The sequence below is a fragment of the Tetrao urogallus genome (assembly GCF_951394365.1).
Source record: "Tetrao urogallus genome assembly, chromosome: 4".
Lineage (NCBI taxonomy): Eukaryota > Metazoa > Chordata > Aves > Galliformes > Phasianidae > Tetrao > Tetrao urogallus.
The window spans coordinates 49,357,081-49,380,687 of NC_136817.1; the positions used below are offsets into that span (position 1 = coordinate 49,357,081).

At 41.5% G+C, this 23,607-nt stretch overlaps 1 protein-coding gene across 3 annotated transcripts; it reads left to right on the forward strand.

Annotated features, from left to right (window-relative positions):
* Positions 1–7,259: 7,259 nt before the first annotated feature.
* UGDH (UDP-glucose 6-dehydrogenase) lies at positions 7,260–19,944 on the forward strand (the record flags this gene model as incomplete). Of its 3 annotated transcripts, none has more annotated exons than XM_079534819.1 (11): positions 7,260–7,421; positions 9,352–9,453; positions 10,764–10,964; positions 11,068–11,265; positions 11,766–11,913; positions 12,753–12,847; positions 15,646–15,776; positions 16,471–16,604; positions 17,735–17,826; positions 17,924–18,034; positions 19,834–19,944. In XM_079534819.1, 11 exons carry the CDS (start codon positions 7,260–7,262, stop codon positions 19,942–19,944), a joined length of 1,485 nt encoding a protein of 494 aa, XP_079390945.1. The 3 variants fall into 3 exon arrangements, with proteins under 3 accessions (XP_079390945.1, XP_079390946.1, XP_079390947.1); XM_079534820.1 differs by having other exon boundaries at positions 11,766–11,907; XM_079534821.1 differs by lacking the exon at positions 10,764–10,964.
* Positions 19,945–23,607: the final 3,663 nt, after the last annotated feature.

The following is a 23,607-nucleotide window of genomic DNA, read 5'->3' on the forward strand; positions in this document are numbered from 1 at the left end:
GGTGTCCAGGCCACAAACACTGTGTAAAAATGCCACTGGGACTGTGCTTGCTCTTTGCCTTCCTAGTATGTTTATATTTTGGATGCTATTTGGAACAGAAGAAGTAGTACAGAATCATTTTGTTGAATTAGAAAGAAGTATGCATTATCGGCTACACTGACCTTTTCTCCAAGAATTTTTGGCCAGAATCCTTCACCGCTAGATGCAGAAAACAGGTTTCCAATTGATTTAAAAAAAAAAAAAAACAAACCAGAAAGCAAACAAACAAAAAAAAGCAAACAGCTACTGAAACAGGCTTCATTTCAGCCAGAGCAAGCCACTCCTCATCCTGCTGGAGGCTGGTGAGATTTATAGCAGATGCTCCTCATTCATGAGCATCATTATTGCTTTTCTTAAATGTCCATGGATGTATTTATGAACCTCACTGTGTGCTCCCAACTCTGGTGGTCTTGGCAAACAAACTTTTGGTTCAGAGTAGTGCTGTGTTTTACTTTTAAATGAATTGTCTTTGCTTGAAATTCCTCTGAGTAATTGTCCCAGTGATTTTATGTCTGTATGCTTTCCTCATATAAATTGCTATTTTAAATTTTCTATGTAAAAGAAGAACATTGGAAATATTTTATTGTGAAATATTTTACTAAAGAGCCAGGCCACTATCCCAAATCAAAAGGTATGCCTTTAAATTCTGATATTTTCTCTAACGTAACCTCCAAATCACCACTCTTAATTAAAAAATGACTAATGATAGGACTGTTTTGCCACTCTTATTCATGTTAAGTAGTGCCTTACTCATCTGGTAGTTGCACTGAAGTTTGTGGAACTACTCTGAGATAATGTACTAGTAGCAGCTTTAGTAAGAGTGGCAGAAATCTGGCCTTTAGTGATGTAGTTTGCAATGGCATAACCGTATTATCTTGGTTCCAGGTGCTTATGGTAAATTTTGAAAAGAAAGGCAGAAGAGATAAGTGGGATGCAAAGCTTCAGGTATGATTAATTCTGCAGTAAGGGTTTTAAGCTCAGTTAGTAAGAGACACAAGTTGTAGCAACTTGGAAAACGTGGAGGAAAGTTTACAATTATACCTTCGCTTAGAACTTTGTTAAAACAATAGTATTTTTAGAGTCTGCTTAACATAATTATTATACTCTAAAATGAGAAATTGTATGTATTCATGTATTGTCTGCAGATCACTTAACCTTGTAATGTTCACTATTGAAAAAGGAAGAGTGATGATGTGATGTATCTAATGTAAATTGGTGGTTTAAAATGTCTGAATTATGCCAAACAAAAAATCATCTGTGCCATTTGCGGTTTCCTAGTAATCTTTTACTGAGTACTCGGATTGGGATAAAGGGCTTGTACTATGCACTTTTTATTGACTTAACAAAATAAATAGCAATCATTAGTAACCTTTTGTCTTGGTCTGATAGACTTTGTATAAGATGTAGGACTACACCAACCCATTAATTTCTAAATTTGAAATAATCTAAAAATAAATATCTCGTAAAATAGAATGGCATGTGTATAACTTTAAAAATGTAAGCTGTAACTTTTCAAACAATCCTGTGCCTTCTGTATGTATCTCAGGCAAGTCAGAATGAAGAATGAAGGTGATTTTAGACAGCCCTGCTTCTGCAGGAAGAGCTTTGATGTCTGGTATGTATGTGGTTTTCAGAAGAACATCATAGAATCTTTTGAATTGGAAGGGACTTCCACAGGTCATCTAGTTCTGCAATGAACATGGATACCTGCAGCTCCATCAGGGTGTTCAGAGCTCTGTCCAGCTGGCCTTGGATGTCTCCAGGGATGGGGCATCCACCATCTCTCTGGGCAAGTTCTTCCAGTACCCTTACTTACTAAGTTGTTCTCACTACCCTTACTGTGGAAAACTTATATCTTAAATTCAATCAAAATCTCCTTTCTTTTAGTCTGAAACAATTTCCTCTTTTCCTATCACAACAGACCCTGCTAAAGGATCTGTCCTCTTCTTCCTTGTAGCCACTCCTTTAGGTACTGAAAGGCTACTCTCAGGTCCCCCCTGAGCCTTCTCTTATCCAGGTTGAACAGCCCCAGTTCTTTCAGCCTGTCCTCGTAGGAGAGCTGTTCCATCCCTTGGATCATTTTTGTGGCACTCCTCTGGATGTGCTCTAGTAGGTCCACATCTCTCCTGTTCTGAGGATTCCGTATCTGGACACAGTACTCTAGGTGAGGTCTCACCAGTGCAGAGTAAAGGGGAAACAAAAAAAAAGGAAAGAAAAAAAAAAAGTATTTACTAAATAGTGGATACAGTGGATAAGGCCTTCAGCTATCATCAGCTATAATGGGAGGAAATATGAGCAATTTGTGTATATGGAAAGATTTAAAGAATCTAACTAGGGGAAAGTTATATACTGGAAAGCAAAGCTTTGTTGTGCAAGAAATAAAAGCATAGCGTTTGAAAAGACATTCTCAGTTTTCAGAATAATCTTCCTTTGATTTTTATAGATTATTTTAAGCCTGAATGACTTTGGGGTTTTATTTATATTGCTATATTGTCTTTCAGTCCAGCTGAAGTTGTCCAGATGTATGAAAAGGTTCGTGGACCCTGACCAAAAACTTGCTGCATTTTAGAACAAATTATAATTGCAGTTTGAGGGTGCTGGTTGTCACTAACAAAAGCATCGCATGAGATTAATCATGAACTATTAGGCCCGTTAAGAGTCAAGCCCAACAGCAAAGTCAAGGTTCTGGTGAGCTGCAGAGGTAGAGGTGAGTAGAGTGCATGCATACGAGCATGCTGAGCAGAACCACGTCCTCTGCCTCACAATGACTCGAGGCTGTGCCACCGTGCCCAGTCATGTTGCAGCTGGCTCTGAATACATGTGGGAGAAAAGGCACTCAGCCACGTGTCCTCTTTACAGTGTACAAAACTGCCATATGGTTTTTGTGATGCAACTGCATGAGCCTTTTCCAGAGGAGTGCACAGGCCCAATCCTACATGCCCTGTGTAATCTGTTCAGCTGCATCTCCTTCCTTCCTCTCAGCATTGCACAACACAAAGCATGATTCAGGCACAGGTCCAGTAGGTCTGTGGACAAGTCCTCCAGGAATGCCTGCAGCACAGACCACACAGTACACGTGGGACAGCCCCTGGGCTGGGCTGTGATCAACAGTGCCAGGCGGACAATGGCCTGTGTCAGATGTCAGTGTACCAAGCTGCTTGCACAAACAGCTGGTTTTGGTTAATGATCAGCTCAAATCTTAACCTGACTTTATGCACTCACTAGATGGTCACGAAACTTCCTTCATGCCTAGGGCTCTTCGCTTATCCTTTACCTCACCTCCGCTACCAAGGTGCTGACCTGGAGGCTACGCTGTCACACACACATTTTCTCTTCTTCCCCCCCCCATCCTACAAGTTCTTCATAAATTGCAATCTCTCTGGTGTCATGTAACACTTTGTATACAGAGGTGAAGGGTGGTTCCTCTGCTGAGCACCAACATTCGGATCGCCTCAGGTCCGCAGCTGCCAGGGAGGCAGGGACGTGGCCTCCAGCCCGCTGCGCCATTCCTCACACAGACAGAGCACACAGCCGGCGCTCACACTGCTACGTGCTCTGGCCGCTGAGCTGTTACATTAAAACAACATCAACACTTGCATTGGCCAAGTTTTTTGAATGAAGCACTCTGAAAGCTTTGGCTCACATCCAGTTCGGTTCTGCTGGGGTTGTATTTCAAGTGCACGTCGAAGTTCAGGTCTCTGAGAGCATGTAGCATAGGGACTGCTTGTTTTAAGGAAAGGTGAGTGGGTATGAGACAGGTAACTGAGTTAGGCCTGGAGAGATGGTGGCAGATCTCAACATACACAGAAGATGTACCTCTGGGGACCTAGAGAAATGCATTGTTAAAGCTTGCATACCTTTCCATTTTATGTTCACCTCCCAACACTGGGTTATTGACTGCTTCATGAACACTATCTGATGTGTAGCTGTATCCTAAAACTCACAACTACCTGTAAAAATACCTCTTCTCCTCAAGCAGGTGTGTATGAATCATGGTAGTCACCTCACTATCCTGGTGCCTCTGTGAAGTACAGTGCAGGCTCAGCAGCACCAGGATCTGAGCAGAGGATCTGGCAGCATGGATGTGTGAGCAATGCTCTTCTAAGTATAGATTTGTTAAATTATTATGCAAATGATGGTCTTTAAAATGTATGCAGGAAGGGATTCATTAGTACTATCAGTAGCTTTCTCAATTTTGATTCAAAGGAAAAAAAAAAAAAAAAAAGAAGACGAATCTTATGGGTAGACTTGTGACTCAGTTTGCAGGAAGCTTACTTACTTAGGATGGTGGCAGTCCTTCACTGACACTGTTGTTTAGCTGAATGGAAGCCCTGCCAAAATACCTCTCAGCAACCAGCTAAGGGAACATTTTAGTTTAAATCTTGCATCATATACATATTAAACTCATCAGTTAGAAAGCCAAATATGGCTACTCTGAACATCTGTTTTGAAACCCCGTATGGCACAGGATTTACCTTTCTTATTTCTTTTTTGCACTAGAAAATATCTTTTAGAAAAACTTTCTAGAGGTGGACAATCCCTGAACTTTTTCAATGCTTTTTTATCTTCACTATTAGAGAACTTCTGTCCTGAACTGGAATTTGTCAAGCTTCAGGTTTTATACATTATGTTTTACTAATTGAAAGGAATGATTATTGAATTTCTCACAAGAAGAGGTCATTGCAGACCTTCATTTTCTCTCACCTGGCTTTTAAGCATTGTGTCCCAGAAGGGAATATAGCCATAAGCTGGGTGCAGCACTTCCCACATGGCAGGAAGGAAAGGCTGTCAGACATCTGGACTGACCAGTGTGCTGGAGGAGGGAGCCATGGGATCTAGTTATCAGGCAATGCTAAATTAAAACACACACGAAACCTCATTTCTCATGTTCAGTTACTACTCCTGATGCAAAAGAACTCACAACTCACACCAGGCCTTCAAAAAATGGAGCAGAATTCACACATATTTTAAAATGTGGCCAGCAGAAGCCTCATCTGTTCTCCTGTTGCCTGGAGGTGTGCTTGCCTAGCAGTGAGCTCTGGCAGAAAGTTCAAAGGTGCACCCCGAAGCCTAACAGAAGCCTTATTGCTTCTGTGCTGTGTTGTAAAACACTCTGTGTTCTTGTAAACAAAAAAATTAAACACGCAGAGTCATTTAGAAGTTAGATTATTCAGTAACGAAACATGATCTGTGCAGTTCTCATTCTGGTGACTTCAAGCCCCATATTTTTTTCCTCCCACAGTACCCTAACAAAAACCACAGTAGATGTTCTGAGGAAGCACCAAAAGCAGCATCTTTCTGGGGATGATCTAGAACTGTTCTGGCAAAGGAAATTCAAGGTCAAAGTCTCCACCAGGGAGCAGGGCAGTGTGGGCTATCAGGAAGGTCCTTTGCTCCATAGACAACACGCTTAATGTGCAGACAAGATGAAGCCTGGTCTAATACAAATTTGTGCATTTGTGGCTATTTTGAGACCTAAGGAGACAGACTGAGTTTATGAAGACAATGGAATACATAAGGCTGTAAGACTGACTCAGTAGTGGGAACTCACCTTGCTTTGCATAGGCTCTATGTTCCCTGGGGAAAAAAAAAAAAGAAAAAAAAAAGAAAAAAAAAGGATGTGATCAAAATTGAGACACCTGTGCAAATCATCAGTGAGACAAGGCATTACTTGTTTCCACTTCAGGATAAATGCAGTGAACCTGACACCTTTGCAGGGAGCCCTGGCTAACCACACTGACTCAGCAGTGCGCCGTGCTGGGGCCAACACCTGCGTTGGTTCTTTCAGCTGAAATGTGTGTGTTTCATGGCACCATTGCCAAGGGACAGGGAGCTGGGATGTGTTCCAGCTTACATAGGTACAGGGCCTTCCAGGGAGAGAAATGGTACCAAAGGAAAGTGTAAAAGACAAGCAACAGTTCTGATCTCTTCTTAACATACTTTAATAGCCATGGGTGAAAATGTCACATGAGAACAAGGCAGCACTTTATGAGCAACACCGAAGGACTTTAACACAGAGGGCCATCAGATCGCCGGGCAGTGCCCCCACGTAAGCAGGGCAGTGCCCCCAGTGCGAGGGAGGTAAGCAGAGTTCACTGCACCGCCTCATCACGGCACCGTTTGCCACGCGGACTTCACACATTGTATTTCTGTTATTACCTATCCACTTTGTAACCACCTATCCTTGCTGAGAGCGCTCTGTACTACGTGAGAGAAAAGGAAGGACGACTTTTCCAGCGAGCGCAGCTGGAAGGCCAAAAGTCATTCACGGGCATCTTTTGCCACCGGAACTCAGCTCTCTGGTCAGAGCCGCCTGAGGCAGGAAAGGTGACCGCCCGAGGCGCCCCGGCCGGCGAGGCGCGAATCCCGGCGGCGCAGCTCAGCCTACCGGAGCCCGCCGGGCTGCTTGAGGCAGCGGCACCGCTCGCCTCCTTCCCGCAGCCGGGGCCGAGCGAAGCCGCCGCATCAGAGCCCAGCCCCGGCCCGAAGACCCCAGGCGCGCCCGGGGGCCCCGGCGGGGCCTGCGCGGAGCCGCCTGAGCTGTCCGGCGCCCATTCGCCGGCGGCGGGGCGGGGCGGCTGCGCGGGGAGGAGCCGGGGCCGGGCCTCGCTCGGCTTCCCCAGGATGAAGCGGCCGCCTCAGCCCCGCGGCGGCCCTTTAAATAGCCGCCCCGCGCCTAGCGGTGCGTCGTCCTGAGCTTCTCGAGCATCTCCGCCTCGGCGTTCCGTTCGGACCCGCGGCCGCAGGCGGTGAGTCCTCGGGGTTGGCGGCGCGGTAGGCGGTCTGGCGGGGCCTCTTCCCCTCGGACTGGCGGCTGCGGGGCTGGAGGCTCCGTTCCCGGCCAGGGGCTGCGGAGCCGGGCCCGGCCTCCCGCCCACCCCTCCGGATGAGGCCTGGCTCACGGCTGCTCGCCGCCCCTCGGCGCCCCGCGGCCCGGGCGGCTCCTCGGCTGGAGGCGCTCCTTGAGCTGCCGGCTTTCAAACGGACCGCAGGAACGTTTCCTCGGTGCCTGCGGAACGAGGTTGGCGCGGGCAGGTCTGAAAGCCGTCCTCGTAAATTGCAGCTCGCCCCTTACAGCCGGTCTTCTGAAAGCGCTTCTTTGTGGCAGCCCGACAGAAGAGCGCTGACGATCCGAGATCCTTTAGCTCGGATGGCTGGCCGCTGACTTTCATTTGTAACTGCTGGTTCTTTTCCCCCACCCCCCTCTTCCTAGAGCAATCATGTTTGAGATTAAGAAGATCTGCTGCATCGGTGCTGGCTATGTCGGCGGGCCAACCTGCAGCGTGATTGCACAGATGTGTCCTAAAATCCAAGTCACTGTTGTAGATGTCAACGAAGCTAGAATCAATGCCTGGAATTCAGACACGCTCCCCATCTACGAGGTAAACTTGTCCCCTATTGTCTCAGTTGTTCCTCTGCTTCCCTCCCACCGCACAGCACTTTTCACGTGGCCCTCTTCCCAGGTTTGGGAAGTGTGGCACAGCAATGTCCTTTAAAGACAGCATTCTGGAACAGCCGTGTGTCACTGCCACTCATTAAACCAGTTTCTTGAAACAATAACTGAATATGTCTGGTACAGGAAGGTATCTAGGTTCTGTACCAAGAGCCTAGTAATGAAAAATGGAAATGTTTTTCTAGTTGTACTAAATGATGCTGACTTTCTCCTGGGACCTTGTTTAATCATAATGTGCTCTAGGGCTTGGCTTGCAGGAGGGAAAACCCACAGCCTATAGCGTGACTCTGAACAGAGATAAGTAGACTTCCTTTGTCATATGTGTTCATAGGAAAATGTGTATTATGCTCAGATTAGCAAGCAGGATTTGAATGAAGGTCACGAAAGTAGGTACTCTGTTTTCTATTAACATTTAGACGGAGTGTTTTGTTGTTTTTTTTGTTTTAATTTTTTTTTAAAGCACATGCACAAAAAAACAACTAAACACATCTGTTTTCTGGAATGGTGTCTTTTACTTACGAAGAATGTACAAAAACTGCCAAGAATTAGTTCAGGCTGTTGTAAATTTGAGTCATTGCAGACACAGGGCTTTCTGTTTATTACTCAATTTGTTCTTGTTTCAACTTTTTCTTCATGGTGTCAGAAGGTACAAGGAAACTCTTTTACTTTCTAGTGAGCTACCTTTTTATTTATATCCTAGAGGGGTTACAGTTTGGACTGTCTGATGGATTGGTCTGCTTATGTTGACCTTTGTTTTCCTCTTCAGTTCAGTATTTGATATAAAGTAAGACAGCAAAAATGTCTTGCACAAGAAAGCTTCTGCTTCTTTTTTTTTTTCTTTTTTTTTTTTTTTTTTTTTTTTTCCCCCTCCCTCTCACTGTACAGTGAACTTTTGCCTTCCTAGTGATTACTCACCCTTGTCATGATGGGCATCTTAACAAGCTGGAGACTGATTACCAGTTTACAATGTGTGATTTGATTTTTTTCAAACAAAACATAAAGGCTTCATTTGGATATGTTTGTCACAGATCAATTAAAACATTCCATAGTCCATTCTACTACAGAGGATTGTTCATGCACCTGTAAGTGGATGTGTTAAGAGAAGGGAAAGTATTCCAGTGCCCTAAGCCCTGGAAAGAATCTCACCAAGTCATGCCTGTGGTGCTTTCACAATGCAGGTGTGGTTCTGATATAAACTTAACCTTGTCCAAACATGAGCAGTTGACAAAAGGTGTTGTCTTTATCTCCTGTCTTTCAACCTTTCTTCAAGAGGGTTTGGGCTTGATAATTTGATGGGAGAATATTTATTTTAAATGCTGAATCAGTTCATTAGATTTGAGCTCGTGAATTTAGGAAATCTTGGATTGTGTGGCTGAGGGACAAGGAGAGCTATGAACACCTCTTTGTGCCTGCAGCCTTGGAAATATTTTAAGATTCCTTCTTCACCTTACTTAAAGAACCACTTGTAGAGAGATGCTATTTGTTGCTGAGGTAACAGCATTAAGCATGTAAATAACTGACACCTAGAATCTCTTATGTGAATAGCAGCTCAGTGTGGATGAAATCTTTGAGATTACAGTTCGAGTGTTTTGACTAAGAAGTAGGGTTTTTTTTTTTTTTTTTTTTTTTTGTTTTTTTTGAATTCTCCCCTTTATAAACCTGCAGAGGGTACTTCACATTTGACAGACTCAAAACATGCAACATGGAGTAAAAGCGTTGCTGTACCTGAAAAGACATTCCATCTGTTTGTGCATAGCAGTTTGACTGCTCTGTGTGCCCTGAGTGACTAATGTACGTCATTTTTTTACCTCGAATGTTTTCTTTTTTATGTGATTTTTATTTTTCCTTTTTTCTTTCAGCCAGGGTTAAAAGAAGTGGTGGAGTCCTGTCGAGGAAGAAATCTCTTCTTTTCCACCAGTATTGATGATGCCATCAGAGAGGCTGATCTTGTATTTATTTCTGTGAGTTTGTATTTATTCTTTTTGCTGTGTTAACAAAACTAGGAAGAGTCCTCTGTTTTCTCGTAAGGATTCGTTTAGCCATGCTGTGTCACCGTGCCACTGACTTTTGTTTCCTTTGTGTACTGTGGGAAAAGTAGTAAACTTTTTATATTAGTGTTATCTTGCAATCTGTTTCCTCTAGCCAGGAGAGTACTTGGCAGACCAACAGGCCCTAGGTCAAAATGATAATGCCCGTATTTGCCTTGGCAAGGTGCAGGGGGCCTTAGAGCAGAATATAGTGCAGTTCTGTCTGTAATGCACTGAGGTCCATGGGGTTTTAATATTTATATTAAAATATAAATATCCTAGATTGGGATGTAACCAGTCTGATCACTGGTTACAAAGGTGGCTTATTTCTAGAAGATTTGAAAATCCTGTGAATTAATGAAATAGGAGCTGGCAGGGCTTTCCCATAATATCCTTCATTAAATTTATCACAATTTCTAAGCTATTGACACCATTAGGAAGCAGGTTCAGTCAGACATAACCTTATCAGGAAAGGTCATACTGCTTATAATGTGAAGCCTAAAAGAACTGACTTCTGTTTGTTTTGCTGGGTCACAGTTGGGCTTTGTTACTGAAGTCCTCCTTTTTTTGGGTCCCCTCTTTGTTAGGGCACCTCAGTACAGAGCTCTCTTTCTGACTTTTTCTCCATTGAGGGGTAGAGTGAATGCTGCTTGATTGGATGACTGCCACTGATACAACCCACGTTTTGCCACCTGGCTTCCTGTCACTGACTGACGAAATGCTGTTGTGTTTTACACATTGTTGCTATTTCTTTGAGTCTGTAGTGAAAAGGATCCTCTGTCTTAATCTAGATGTGCTTTCCTGCATGCTTTCTGTATACTTCACTGTAATGATTTCCAGCAGCTTTACACTTAGGTTGAAAGCATAATTGCCTTGCTAGTTGCAAGATTCTACATGTAATATTTATACTTACAGCATGGGACAGGAAACAAAAGATGACTGTCTGTAAGCATAAAGAAATTATTGCTGTGTCTAGAATATAAGGCTTAAGTTTTGCAGAAGCCTGCAGAGCTGCTATGAATTGCTCTTGTTTGAATTCTGTTTGAATAGAGGCCAGTGAGAACAAAATGGTGACTAAGAAAGCTAATAGCTGTTCATCTGATATGGCAACTAGAGTAATTGTGAGGTAGGACCAAACTGGGCTCAGGAAAGCAAAGCATCTGTCATAACATAAGACCTACTGAATAGGTGAAATTGAGAAGAAACCTAAAACATTTCTTCCCTGACTGTGTTTTTGTAACTAGGTTAACACTCCCACCAAGACTTACGGGATGGGAAAAGGGCGAGCAGCTGATCTGAAATACATTGAAGCTTGTGCTAGACGAATTGTACAAAACTCAAATGGCTATAAGATTGTCACTGAGAAAAGCACAGTTCCAGTACGTGCTGCAGAGAGCATTCGTCGAATATTTGATGCTAATACTAAGCCTGACTTGGATTTGCAGGTAAGCATAATATCAGATGTGGATTTCTGAGCAGGCTGCTGTTTTCAAAAAAATTTTTTTTTTCTGTTGCTCTTTGTTTCACACTTTATTTCTGTGCCTACAGGTGCTGTCTAACCCAGAGTTCCTTGCAGAAGGAACAGCAATCAAGGACTTGAAAAACCCAGATAGGGTGCTCATTGGTGGTGATGATTCTCCAGAAGGACAGAAAGCTGTCCGTGCTCTTTGTGCTGTTTATGAGCACTGGGTGCCTAAAGAAAAAATCCTCACGACCAATACCTGGTCGTCAGAACTCTCTAAACTGGTTAGTGTTACTCATTGCTGTTACTGCAATCAGTGAAGGATGCAAGGGAGACAAAGCTCTTAGGCAGACTCTTACAAAAAGTGGGTGGTGCAGATAGGAAAGATATCTGGGATTTGGAGGGCCCAGTATATGTCAAAGGATATTTATCTTTTCCAGAGATCTCAGTTGAGTTAACAGATGATATCAGCTCCTTGCCTTACTTTTATTCTTGTTAATAATAGGAGTTGTTACTAATAGCCAGTAGAGCAGCTACCTTTGTAAAATGTTTCCAACTCTGCAACTTTAGTACTACGTTGTTATGCTGGTATAAATGCCAGGTAATGAGAACTTTTACACTCCTTACTGCTACTTAGTGTCTCAATGGAGCCATTGAGACACTGTATTGAAAGTGGAATTACTCTAGTATCTAGCTCCTTGTTGATCTGCGGGCATCCTGGTTTCCAGAAGAACTGAGCTCTATGTACTCTCTACTATGTTTTATTTTGCTTTTAAATTCTCAGGCAGCTAATGCTTTCCTTGCCCAAAGAATCAGCAGCATTAACTCGATCAGTGCTCTGTGTGAAGCTACAGGAGCAGATGTTGAAGAAGTAGCAAGAGCTATTGGAACAGACCAAAGAATTGGAAATAAGTTTCTGAAAGCCAGTGTTGGTGAGTGAAATAATCTTCTTTTCTTTTTTTCTTTTCTCCTAGGTGTCACAGATGATGGCACTTTGCAAAATGTCTTCCCAGTTTTCTTTGGGAATGGCTTCTAGTGGCCTGAGGAAAGGGGATGTCTCTAGAACACATGATGGCCACTTGTAACCTCTGTAATAAGATGTGGTAGTGGTGACTGTTACAAGAAACTTTGAGACTTACGGAATGAGATTAAATCATACAGCCTTCATGCTAGAAAGCATGGCTTGAGAATAATGATATTGAATATCTTTTCTAAGTACATGCGAGAGTGAAAGTAAATAGTAAATGCATTACCAGAATTCCCACTGGGTTACTATAATTCAGCCTATGTTGTGTTACTTCTGGGACTGAGTTCTAAGGGTCAAGGATCCTTCTATTAATTGTTTCAAACCTCTGTTAGTTATTTGTGATCTTTGGTTCCTGCCTGTGAATAGATAGCCATTTGGAGGAAGGGGAGAACATAACCTTCCCTTTACATGCTTCTTCTGAGAAATATTCATACCTCTCTAAGTGGCACTACTGGAAAGTAAATAATTCTGCTGTCTAGAGGCTCTTTGTTTCTCTGAGCCTGGCTTAAATCTTATTTTGATTTAAATGGGATCTGAAGCAAACCTCAGGATTTTGTAACTGACAGAAAGCAGGTTGAGGAGTTTGATTCTGGGAGATTGGTAAGGTTTTGCACTTACCAGCAGTGATATGATGGAGAAAAACTATAATGCTGTCAACGGTTGCCAAAAGCTACTTGATTACAAAGATTGGAGTAGTACCTTGCTAATACAAGCCACTTCTAAAATAACAGCCCTCTTTTTCAGGGTTTGGAGGCAGCTGTTTTCAGAAAGATGTCTTGAATTTAGTGTACCTTTGTGAGGCACTGAACTTACCTGAAGTAGCCCGTTACTGGCAACAGGTACAAGTTTTAAACTTCTGTGTTTATTTTTTGACAGAATGATATTTCTTCAATGTTCAGCCTTAGAGCATTGTCCACATGCTTCTTCTGTACCTTGGTGTTAAGGCAGGGATACTTTTTGAAAACACTTGCCATGCTGGGGGGTTGGGCTGAGAACCCTAAAAAAAAGTAACTTGATACTTGTGGAATTGTAGCCTTTGTTTGGAGTTAATTAACTTGTCTGGAGCAAATGAATTGTGAAGTTGTCTAGAAGCAATAATAGAAAATGTGAAGCACAAGCATAACCTGGCTCTGTTGGCTTTGCAGGAGTCTATTTCCCCAAAAAGTCCCTCATACTGCTTTCTAGTTATCTGTTGCCTGGTTGGATGTCACTTTTAATTTTCTACTTAAAAACAGTCTCAGGAAACCTTGTGTTATATATATTTATATCTAATATAATAATATTAGATATATTTCTCTGCTTGAGAAAAGAAAGACTTGGATTTTATGCTGTCTGCCTCTGAAGATGTTTGGTTTGGTATGTTCCATAAATGCTTTCCTTAGGATAGTCCAGTCCCTGGTAGAGAGAACTGCAGTACTGTCATTGGAGCTGAGTCTAACATACTGCATGAACCTTGTGCAGGTGCCCAGGAGGGATCTGATTTAATGCAGAACTTCGGTGGTCTGGTATAGCAGAGAAGGAGTCTAGACCCTGAGATCTGTTTGTGTTGCTTTTAATCTGTGTAAGATATGAGGACATGATAGACAATCCTTGGAGCAGGAATTAATCATGTTATCTTAATAACATGGTGAATAAAGGAGGGAAAAAACACTGTCTTGAAAGAGACAAGGGACAACTTCAGTTTAGACTTTTTGGCTCCAAGTATACTTCTGAGAAGACAACCTTCTTGATATGTTAGCAGCTCAAGTGTATAGGAACACTTACCATTTTCTCCGTGAGTGTTTTCACAGAATCATTAAGGCTGGAAAAGACCTCAAAATCATGTAATCTAGCTGTCACATCATCCCCACTGTGCCCACTAAGCATGTCCCTCTGCCACATCTGCTTGATTCTTGAACACCTCCGTGGGCGGTGACTCCACCACTTTCCTGGGCAGCCTGTTCCACTGCCTCACCACTTTCTTGAAGAAATTTTCCTAATATCCAACCCAAGCCTCCCCTGGTGCACCTCAAGGCTGTTACGTCTTGTTCCATCACTCTTACCGGGGAGAGGAGGCCAACCCTCACCTCTCTACAACCTCCTTTCAGATCACTGTAGAAAATAAGGTATCCCTTGCGCCTCCTTTTTGCCAAATAAACAATCCTATTTCCTTCAGCCATTCCTCATAAAACTTGTGCTCCAGACCCTTTGCTGGATTTGTTGTCCTTCTTTGGGTTTTATTTAGCACAAGTCAAAGGGGTTGTATTCTTAAACCACTTTAAACTAGTTGTTCATAATGCTTCCCTGCTCTCCTGAGAGCACTTATTTGCAGTGTTTCTAAGTCACTTAAGCCGTGGTCAAATCAGATAGCAAGAATGGCTGCTGCACAGCTTGTATAACGTAGAGAGTGCTGTGCTCATGTAATATGAGCCCTTACCTGTGCCTCTTGCTTCCTCAGAGCAATGTCATCTTGCAGAGATCTATCTACCTCAGCCCATGCTGTTTGGGTCATCCTGTAATACACATAAGCACCTGAATAAGCAACTCTGAGTCCCTTCCTTGGCAATGTGAGCATCACAGTGTCAGTAGTTCAGCCCTGTGCACGTACGTGGAAGACCTTGGACAAAGTCTGAAGGACATGCTGATCAGAGCAGTCCCAGAATATGAACTTTCTTCTGTCTGGCCTTTAGGCAGGACAAGGTTCTCTAATACTGTCATCTTCAGCACTTGAACCTGCAGAAAGAAATGTCTCTCTTGCCCTGTTGCCTGCTATCCCTATGTTGTCCATCACTGCCTGTCATGTCCTTCCCTTTACAACACCTTGCTGAATAACAGAATCTCACTGCTTTCACTTCTTTTACTTGAAGAAACCTAGTTTGCCACCATCCTTCAACTGCATTGTTTACACTGTATGTTTTGCAGGTTGCTGTTGATTCCTGCTTTGGGTTGAAAATCTGAAAATCAATAGGGAAAAAATAGTTCTTTTCAGTTTGTGGTAAATATTGACTAGGTGAGGAGCCTTTTTCCCCTTTTCTACTAGTGATCTGGTGCCATGTGAGTTAAAGGCTGGGGGTCAAAGTATGAAGCAGGCTGGGAGGAAAGCACTAGAACAATCAGGCTGGATGAACACATTTCCGTATGACATCAAAAGCAAGGCGCTTCAAAGTCTGCTTCAGCAATGCAAGTTTTGTGAACTGAAATCTCTTAAAGTGGATTATAAGATACAGAGTTCTTACAGTAGCCAGAGGCATGTAGGGAAGTGTAGGTCTAGCAAAGGGGTGTCCAGGTAACATCAGACACTCTAACACTGCAACTGCTTTCCACATTTCTGCCTAGAATTGGACAGCTGTGATTTTTTTTTTTTCTTTAACTTTTTCTTTTAAATTAAATATAAAATAACAAAAAATCTAGCCCTTCAACTAGATTATGTGTGTGTGTGTGTGTGTCTGTAAATGCATCTGCAGTCATGGACTAAAATTGTATGTGTCTCAAGTTTTAAGTTAACTGAACTTACCTTTGGATTATTTGACACTAAATAAAAATACTTCATTTCTCAAGCATCTATTAAACTTTTGTGACTAGTTTGGCTTGGTCATTAGTACAATTGGTTTATAGTTAATAGCTCTCTTCTGAGCCATAATGTTTTTTATAACTTCAGGTGATAGACATGAACGATTATCAGAGGCGGAGATTTGCTTCCCGTATTATTGACAGCTTGTTCAATACTGTCACTGATAAGAAGATTGCTATCTTAGGATTTGCATTCAAGAAAGATACTGGGGACACAAGGTAAGAAAGTGAATGCAATGAATTAACATGGAATCCCTGCACTAGATACAGCTGTGCAGCCAAATCCCACAAGTTCAGTTCTGTTAAAAAAAGCAGGTCAGATATGGGATCCTTAATCTCGTTTGAATCAAAGATCTGTATTATGTGCTTCTTAAATGGGTGAGACTGATTCTTGATCTCTACAACATACCTGAATCATTCAGAAATTAAACAGGTAGCTTGTTCTATTTAGTCCCTAATTTGCAAAAGTAAAAGCTGCTTCTTGAGTCCTTCCAGTAAAGAATGCTAACACTTTTGCAGCTAACTCAAATTGCTATTAGAAGCCAAAATTCCATCTTTGTTTCCCCAGGGATGGCTAATTCTCTTTTCTTATAAGAGACAGTCTTGATACAATTATCTCCAAGTACAATTTGCATGACGTATTTAGGAGTGATGCCTTGTTACCTATGGTCAGTAGCAGTACTGGGACTTGGTACGTCTCTCTTACATGATTCAGCAAAAGAGATGCAAACTTCTTAAAATTACTCTCCTTGACCTTCCTCAAGACTTTTATTTTGCTGCTGGCATAGACTATTGCTAAGACATTTCATATAAAACTAGTATAAAGCCCCGACATTGAGCCTCACGACAATTGAGGATCTGTATTATTAAAACATACCAGCTGGTTCTTTAACTGTTTAATTCTCTTCTGCAGAGAGTCATCTAGCATCTACATTAGCAAGTATTTAATGGATGAAGGAGCAAAGCTCCATATCTATGACCCTAAAGTACCGAAGGAACAAATCATCTTGGATCTCTCGCATCCAGGTGTCTCAGAAGACAACCAAGGTAAGGATGCTTACATTAAATTTCTACGCTCACTATCCTCCCCACACCACAGCCAGAAGAAACTCCGCTCTCAAAATACACAAGGTCTATTTAAATATTATGTATTCATTTTCACCATGGAAATGATGTGCTGTTAGTTACACTTATCGAAGTAGAAGATTGGCCTAGCTCAAAGATTACAGTATTCTCTCTTTCCCCTTTGCTCTTATGGGCTAATGCTAATTCTGTACTATTGTATATTTTTCTCAAATGCTCACTTGAATACATAGAAAAGAATTTTCTCTCTGTATAAATTAGGGAAAGACAAGCAAGAACATTCAATTGCAAGGGAGATTAATGTTGCTCTGTGAGCTCCTTTTTACCCTGAGTCCTGTCTTGTCTGCTTATGTAAAGTAGAAGTAAAGAAATAATTCTGGAATTCACTGTAGAGCATCCTGCCCTGTATTACTTCCTCATTTATCAGTGCTTCCTAACTAATCTGTTCATTCAAACTGGAAGTTTTTAAAGTAGTTGTCTTTGACTACAAGTCTCTTGGAGGAACAAAGGGTTTTTAGGACCCCTTTTCTTACTTCCCTTTAGTGGGAGGGACAGGCCAGTGATGGTGTGTGGTTAGGGGAGAAGACCTAGATCAGGTTGTTTCCAGAAGTGAGGAAAATGGCCCGTGATGAGGAAGGTGTATGTTACCTCACATCTCCTTGGACCTTGAGGGTGACGGGAGGGCTGCCTTTAGGCTTCTGAGGCAAACAAATGCAGCCCACACAGACTTATTTAATGTGGTGTGAACTGAGAATTAAATAAGTGCTAAGTACTGATATTGTACAAGCAATGACCTTGATAAGAGTTGGCATTTGATCAGTCAGTAGTAACTCCCAATTCTAGAGATGCTTTTGATTTGACTGCGTTCTTTAAATTTGAATGCTTAACTTCAGACACTTAAGTGCCTGGATTCTATCTGTTCGAATGCTGGATACAAGCTGCTTTCATCAAGTGAAATCAAAGTGGCAAATGTAGTGACAGAAGACATGTTTAGATAAGCAACCCAAGAGTCTTTGAGTAGGCTGACAAAGGAAAATCTTGTTGGGATGCACCAGATTCTTGCAGGACGAGACTTTATTTTCCTTCTATTACAGTGTCTCGGTTGGTCACTATAAGTCAAGATCCATATGAAGCCTGTGATGGAGCTCATGCCCTTGTAATCTGCACTGAATGGGACATGTTTAAGGTAAAAATGTCACCTTCATCAACCTTCTTTTAAGTGAAGAATAAAAGATAGTGTTAGGCGACTTATTTCCTGTGTCTGCTATAATTGCTTTTCACAGGAGTTGGATTATGAGCGTATTCACAAGAAGATGCTGAAGCCTGCATTTATATTTGATGGTAGGAGAGTTCTTGATGATCTTCATAATGAGCTACAAGTCATTGGCTTTCAGGTAACCAATTTGATGCTGCTGTTTCTGGAGTTCATGTAATCCTTCTGCTTTTGCTCACTGCAGTGATTGAATAGCAAGGAGGGGGAAACTGTTGTCTTCATGTGAGGCTTTAAATCTAAATGAATTTTTCCATTAGCACATTCAGTAGCTTCTGTACCTGCTGTTTTGAAATCTCTTGTTCTTTTAAAAGAATCAAGCTATGTTAGACTATGCCATCAATACTCAGTAGTATAAGCAAGTCTTGAAGCACTTCTAGCAGACAAAGAACTTGACTAAAACTACAGTTACGAAATCCTTGGACAAGACTACAAGTAAATCAGCAGGACAGGTTGGATGTATGTTTTAATTGCTTTATGTAACGTATTCCTGAGTACACTGTTCACATGCATAATGGCCACAGATTTTCCTCTTATCTTTTTTCTTTTTACACCTGCTTGAACAACATAAGCTTGTTTACATGTAATTTAATTAAAATTTGCTGTCAACTGCTGTGGAGGTAACAGTGAAGTTGTTATAGGCAAATATGACATGCTTGCTTAAACAACTCTTTTTCAGAGCATGCTGAGGTAACTTCTGTGTCCATCTTCAGAATATTCATTAAGTTTCTGCTAAACTTATTTAAAATAGTTAAACTCTTTAACTTAGAATACTTTATCTTTTGGTGCTTTGTGTCTGCCCTGCAGTGCTTTCTTGGTATAAGAAAGACAGAACTATTGAAGCAGGCCCAGAGGAGGGTCACCTCTCCTCTGCAGGAAGGCTGAGGGAGCTGAGCTCCTTCCACCTGGAGAGAAGTTTCTGAGAGCACCTCATTGCAGCCTTCCAGAACTTGAAGGGAGCTTATAAACAGGAGGGAGACTAACTTCTTAAAGGGTATGGTAGAGATTGGACAAGGGAATGGTTTTAAACTAAAAGAGGGGAGACTTAGATTGGATATTAGGAAGAAATTTTTTGCACTGAGGATAGTGAAGCACTAGAACAGGCTGCCTGTAGAAGTTGTGGATGCCCCATCCCTGGAGGCATTCAAGGCCAGGTTGGATGCAGTCCTGTGCAGCCTGATCCAGCACATGGCAAGGAGCAGGAGCTGGGTGGGCTTCAAGGTTCCTTCCAGTGACATTTAGCAAGTATCACAGGAAAGATGTTCTTACTTACTGGGCATCTGAACTATTTATTTCTAGTTTTTGCTAGTTGATGTTTTGTCCTCTGTAAGCCCCACTCTTAGTAATTCATCCTACCAATTTACATTAATCTCATGTAGAATTTATCAGAAATCTCCCTTTCTGAATGTTGTAGGGCCCTGGTTTCTTTGTATGTCTTAACTTTCTCTTAAACAGCTGACTGTCTTTAGCATTGAGTTGAATTATTTCAGAAACAACCCACTCCCTCAGAGAGGGTGGAAGCTTTTCTTTATCCTTATTTAGTAGATAGAGATCTCTAAACGAAGGAGGCTTGAAAACACGCTTTCTGAATACCCAGTAACATTTGTTGACGTTATTTATACTGATAGTTGTATGGAAGCTAGGGCACATGAATACTTAAATTTCTAGGATGCAACTCTTTAAATCTCTACATGGGAACAAGTGAAAGGCTGATTTTTCTAAATACTTTGCACTTCCACTCTCAAATTGTCCGCATACACAATGTGCTTCATAGCTTCTAGTGTTCCTCAAAAGTAGTTGTGACCTGGATTTAATTAGTAAACTCCCTGTGCTCTGCTTATGTGACTGTTAGTTTGCTGTGCTCACTTGATAAATGTGCTTTTCTCTCTTTTTCTTTTTTTTTTTTTTTTTTTCCCCCTTCAGATTGAAACAATTGGGAAGAAGGTGTCAGCCAAAAGAATCCCTTTTGCTTCTTCTTGTGAAATTCCGAAGTTCAGCCTGCAGGACCCACCTGTCAAAAAACCCAGAGTATAATGTTTAATAGGTACCGAAGGAATTCTGTCACCTTCTTAGTGATAATAACTGTAACCCTATGCTTTTTTTTTTTTTTTTTTTTTTTTTTAAAGGAAAGATATTTTTCATAAACTACAATCCGATTTTATGCTAGAAAACAGTACCTGGTACACATGAACTGAGCGTATTTTCAAATCTCTATTTTTCTAGCAATTTTGATTACTGAGGATGGTACAAACCTGTTTTTAATAATGAATCAACCTTTAAGAGGAAAAGTTACGCTCAAGCTACAACCTTCTGCTTCCAGAAGTGTTCCTACACTGCACTTTAAGTGTAAATGCTCAAGTGATATGAGCACAAAAGAAATGGAACATCTATTTTACTTTAGTCCAGTTACAGACAGTGATCAGGAACTCAGTTGGTCTCACTTTTTTATATTGTCATTTGGGGTAATTCTTTCCCCTTACATGCCTGTTTTAACTGGTGATGGAGTCAAAAGATGAGTTCTATGTGAATTTTGGTAGTTCTGGGTTGAGACCTAAAACAGAGCTGACTGCAACTATGTTGCCCTGATCCTCACTGGGATCAGTGGGTGCTGATGCAGTCTGAACTGCATCTGTTCTGCATCTGTTGGGTGCCAGGTGGCTTCTGCAGATGTCTATCACATACTTGTTGGCAGTGGAGTAGTAGCTATAAACCAATCCACTGGCTGATCTTGTTTCTGATTCTTGGTTCTTGCCTACATTCCATATGCAGCACATAAATTACTGATTTGATCAGATTCCTGGGGCATGATTTTCATAAATTACCACAATACAACTTTCCTTCAGCAGAAGAGCATTCTGCCTGCTGCTTGTTCAAACACAGAATTTGAGCAGACATACCTTAATTCAGTGTCAGTCCAAGTAGAAAGCAAACGTTAGCTTCAAAGCTAACGCTTTTTCTACTGTTCTTTCTGCTTATATCTTGTGAATAAAAGCAGTATCTTTATGAACCTGCAAGAATTATTCTCTGCTGTTCAGAAAATTTAAAAAAGAAAAAAAACTCAGCCCCATACATAGTCAGCTTGCTACCTCATTTCATTAGCAGGAATTAATACTTCCTCTATTATCATGATACTTTTGCCTTTATTATTACTTTCTTTCTACTTGTTTTTATTATTCTCAATTGGCCAGTGCTATTAAAGTCCTTGATTATAGACTCTGTGTTTGGCTTGTTGCATGGGGTTGTGAAGTGGAGAAAGTTAGAAAGGGCTGACCAGAGAGAGGATTTGGACTAGAAGGCATGGAAGTGTTAGTTCAATAATAGAATCCTGTAAGCAGTCACAGACTACTTTCTGAATACGTACAACAGCTGTGCCTTCAAGTATGCTATGTCAGTAGTTGTACTGAGAGCACAAGATCAATGTCTTGGTAATGAGGACTGTTGCTGTAACTATTTACTATGGAAGCACAGGTACCATGTAAGCCTGAGGACGGATCTTTGAAGCTTTGAGGGACGTGTTAACAATTTGCAGAGGCAATACAAGGTAGTGTTAATTGTTTGGCTGTCCTATGTGTACTTTCGAGCTGGATGCTTTCAGATGCTGCACCTCAATGGTTTCTACAATCACTTTGGGCAAGTATGCCTGAAGTTGTTTTTCTTTTTTTTTTTTTTTTTTTTGCTGTCACACATGGGATTCTTCTGTGTGGAATGTATTGGAAGCTTATCAAAATGAATGGGAATTATAGAGCCTTAAACTTATCTTCCATAGTGGTGTCTCCTCTTCCCAAGTCATTAGTGCTGCTTTCATACAACGCCTAGAGCAAAGGCTGCCCTGTGATACACCTGTGATACAGGTGTGGCAAATGTGAGTGCTCAAACTCCAGAACGCTGGATTGTCTGGTGTATACAGGCAGACATCTTTCTGAACGACCCCAGCAGAACCAGAGAGAGCAAGCTGGTAATGTCCCCTTTGGGATTGAGAGGGTACTAACAAGTAGTACTCTTGCCCTGAACTATAATTAGGGTAGTACAGCACTGTTTCAGGGCTCATCTTGCATACATGCAGAAGAATCTTACCACAGGCCAAAATCACCGCTCATCTTCAGAGTACGGTTGCCAGGGAAATAGTGTTGGAGATGACTTGTATTCCTGTTTCTTGAAGGCTTGCGCTCACGAAAAAAGCATGAAAGAGCTGGGGCTATCGGGTTTGTGTCTATGGGATCTTACAGAATGTAATTCTTGATGAGAATTGTGTAATATGAGTAATGGATTCCTGTGCTCTAATTCTTTAATGTTTCTTAATAAAATGCAATCCCACTGTAACACCATTTTTCACCGCAAAAGTGTGAATGCAGCAGCTGAAGCAGTACAGTTTAATACAAGCCTATGAGTAGCATATGGGCTGCATAAATTGTCTCACTCAAGATGTACAGTAGTAAATCCAAGTGCCAGACATGATGTACTCTTTTTACCTCTTTGTATGCATGTGAAACTCTTAATTCAGACAAAACTGTTCCTGGAATGAGGATGGATGCGAGCACCACAACTGAATAGAGCAAACACATTTTTGTACAAAGAGCAGCATAAGAGCAGTTAGATCTCACGAGGGCTAGTAGGTTTATACCTCTCTTCATCCCTTGAGCCTTCGTTAGGGGTGACATAGAATTTGTAGTATGCTATAATGCTCAACATCTGAAATTCAAAATGAAGTGTCAGACAGCGTGGGAAATAATGTGTTATCTATAATTGCTTTAGGCATAGGTCTTCATTGCCTGCTTTTTTTTTTTTCCCCCCTCAATTCAAGCTGAGAATTGCTAGTGCAAGTTGAATGTCATCTTTAATAACTTTCCATGTAGTGAAAAAAGGGGACACCCCTATTCTCCTATTAATCACTGATCAGATGGAAAACAAGTCTATTCTTAAATGAATGCTTTTTCTTTTTTAACTTAACGCCTCTGTAAGTCATCAGATGGTGCAGCAAATCTCCAGTTGGCTGTGTATGTTTAATTATGCTTTGTGTGGTGTTGGTTGGTATAATGATGCTTTAAAAAGGTCGCTCTCTTAAAGAACACGTTGACTTGAGATCATATTCCCAGAACTGTTTTCTTGAGTGCGAGGGAAACTGACAAAGCAGGCATACAGTACTATAAGAAGTGCAGACAATTAAGTGCTTTGCAAATATTCAATGTGAAATCTCTTCTGAAACAAGATTAGAGAAGTCATGAGATCAGTGCTGAATCTATAGCCATAACCTGGGAGTGTTTGGTGCCTTCAACATAAAGTGATAGGGGAAAAAATGGGAATAGGGATGAAAGATAGTTGGAAAAGTAGTTTTTTCAACTAGAAAAAGAACTTTAAAGCTTGTCATCTATGTTGTACAAATTGTCAGAGGTCCTCAAAGACCCTCAGAAATGAAACAAAAATACATCTATGCAGCCAAAATATGACTGCTTTCCTAGAAGCCATACAAAGCATGTGACTAGAAAATGGCTTACAGAGCTTGTGTAACTGGGGGCCTGCTGTCAGACAGTTGTGTAAAGCCTGAGATCATCTTCTGATCCACCCAGCAGCAGTCAGTAAAAAAAAAAACTTACCATATGAAATAATGTTAGACTGTTTCACAGAAACATTTGTCTCAATAGGAAAAAAAGTCATAGATGATCATTGCGCAGTGTCCTCTTGGCAGTTCTAAAATTGCTG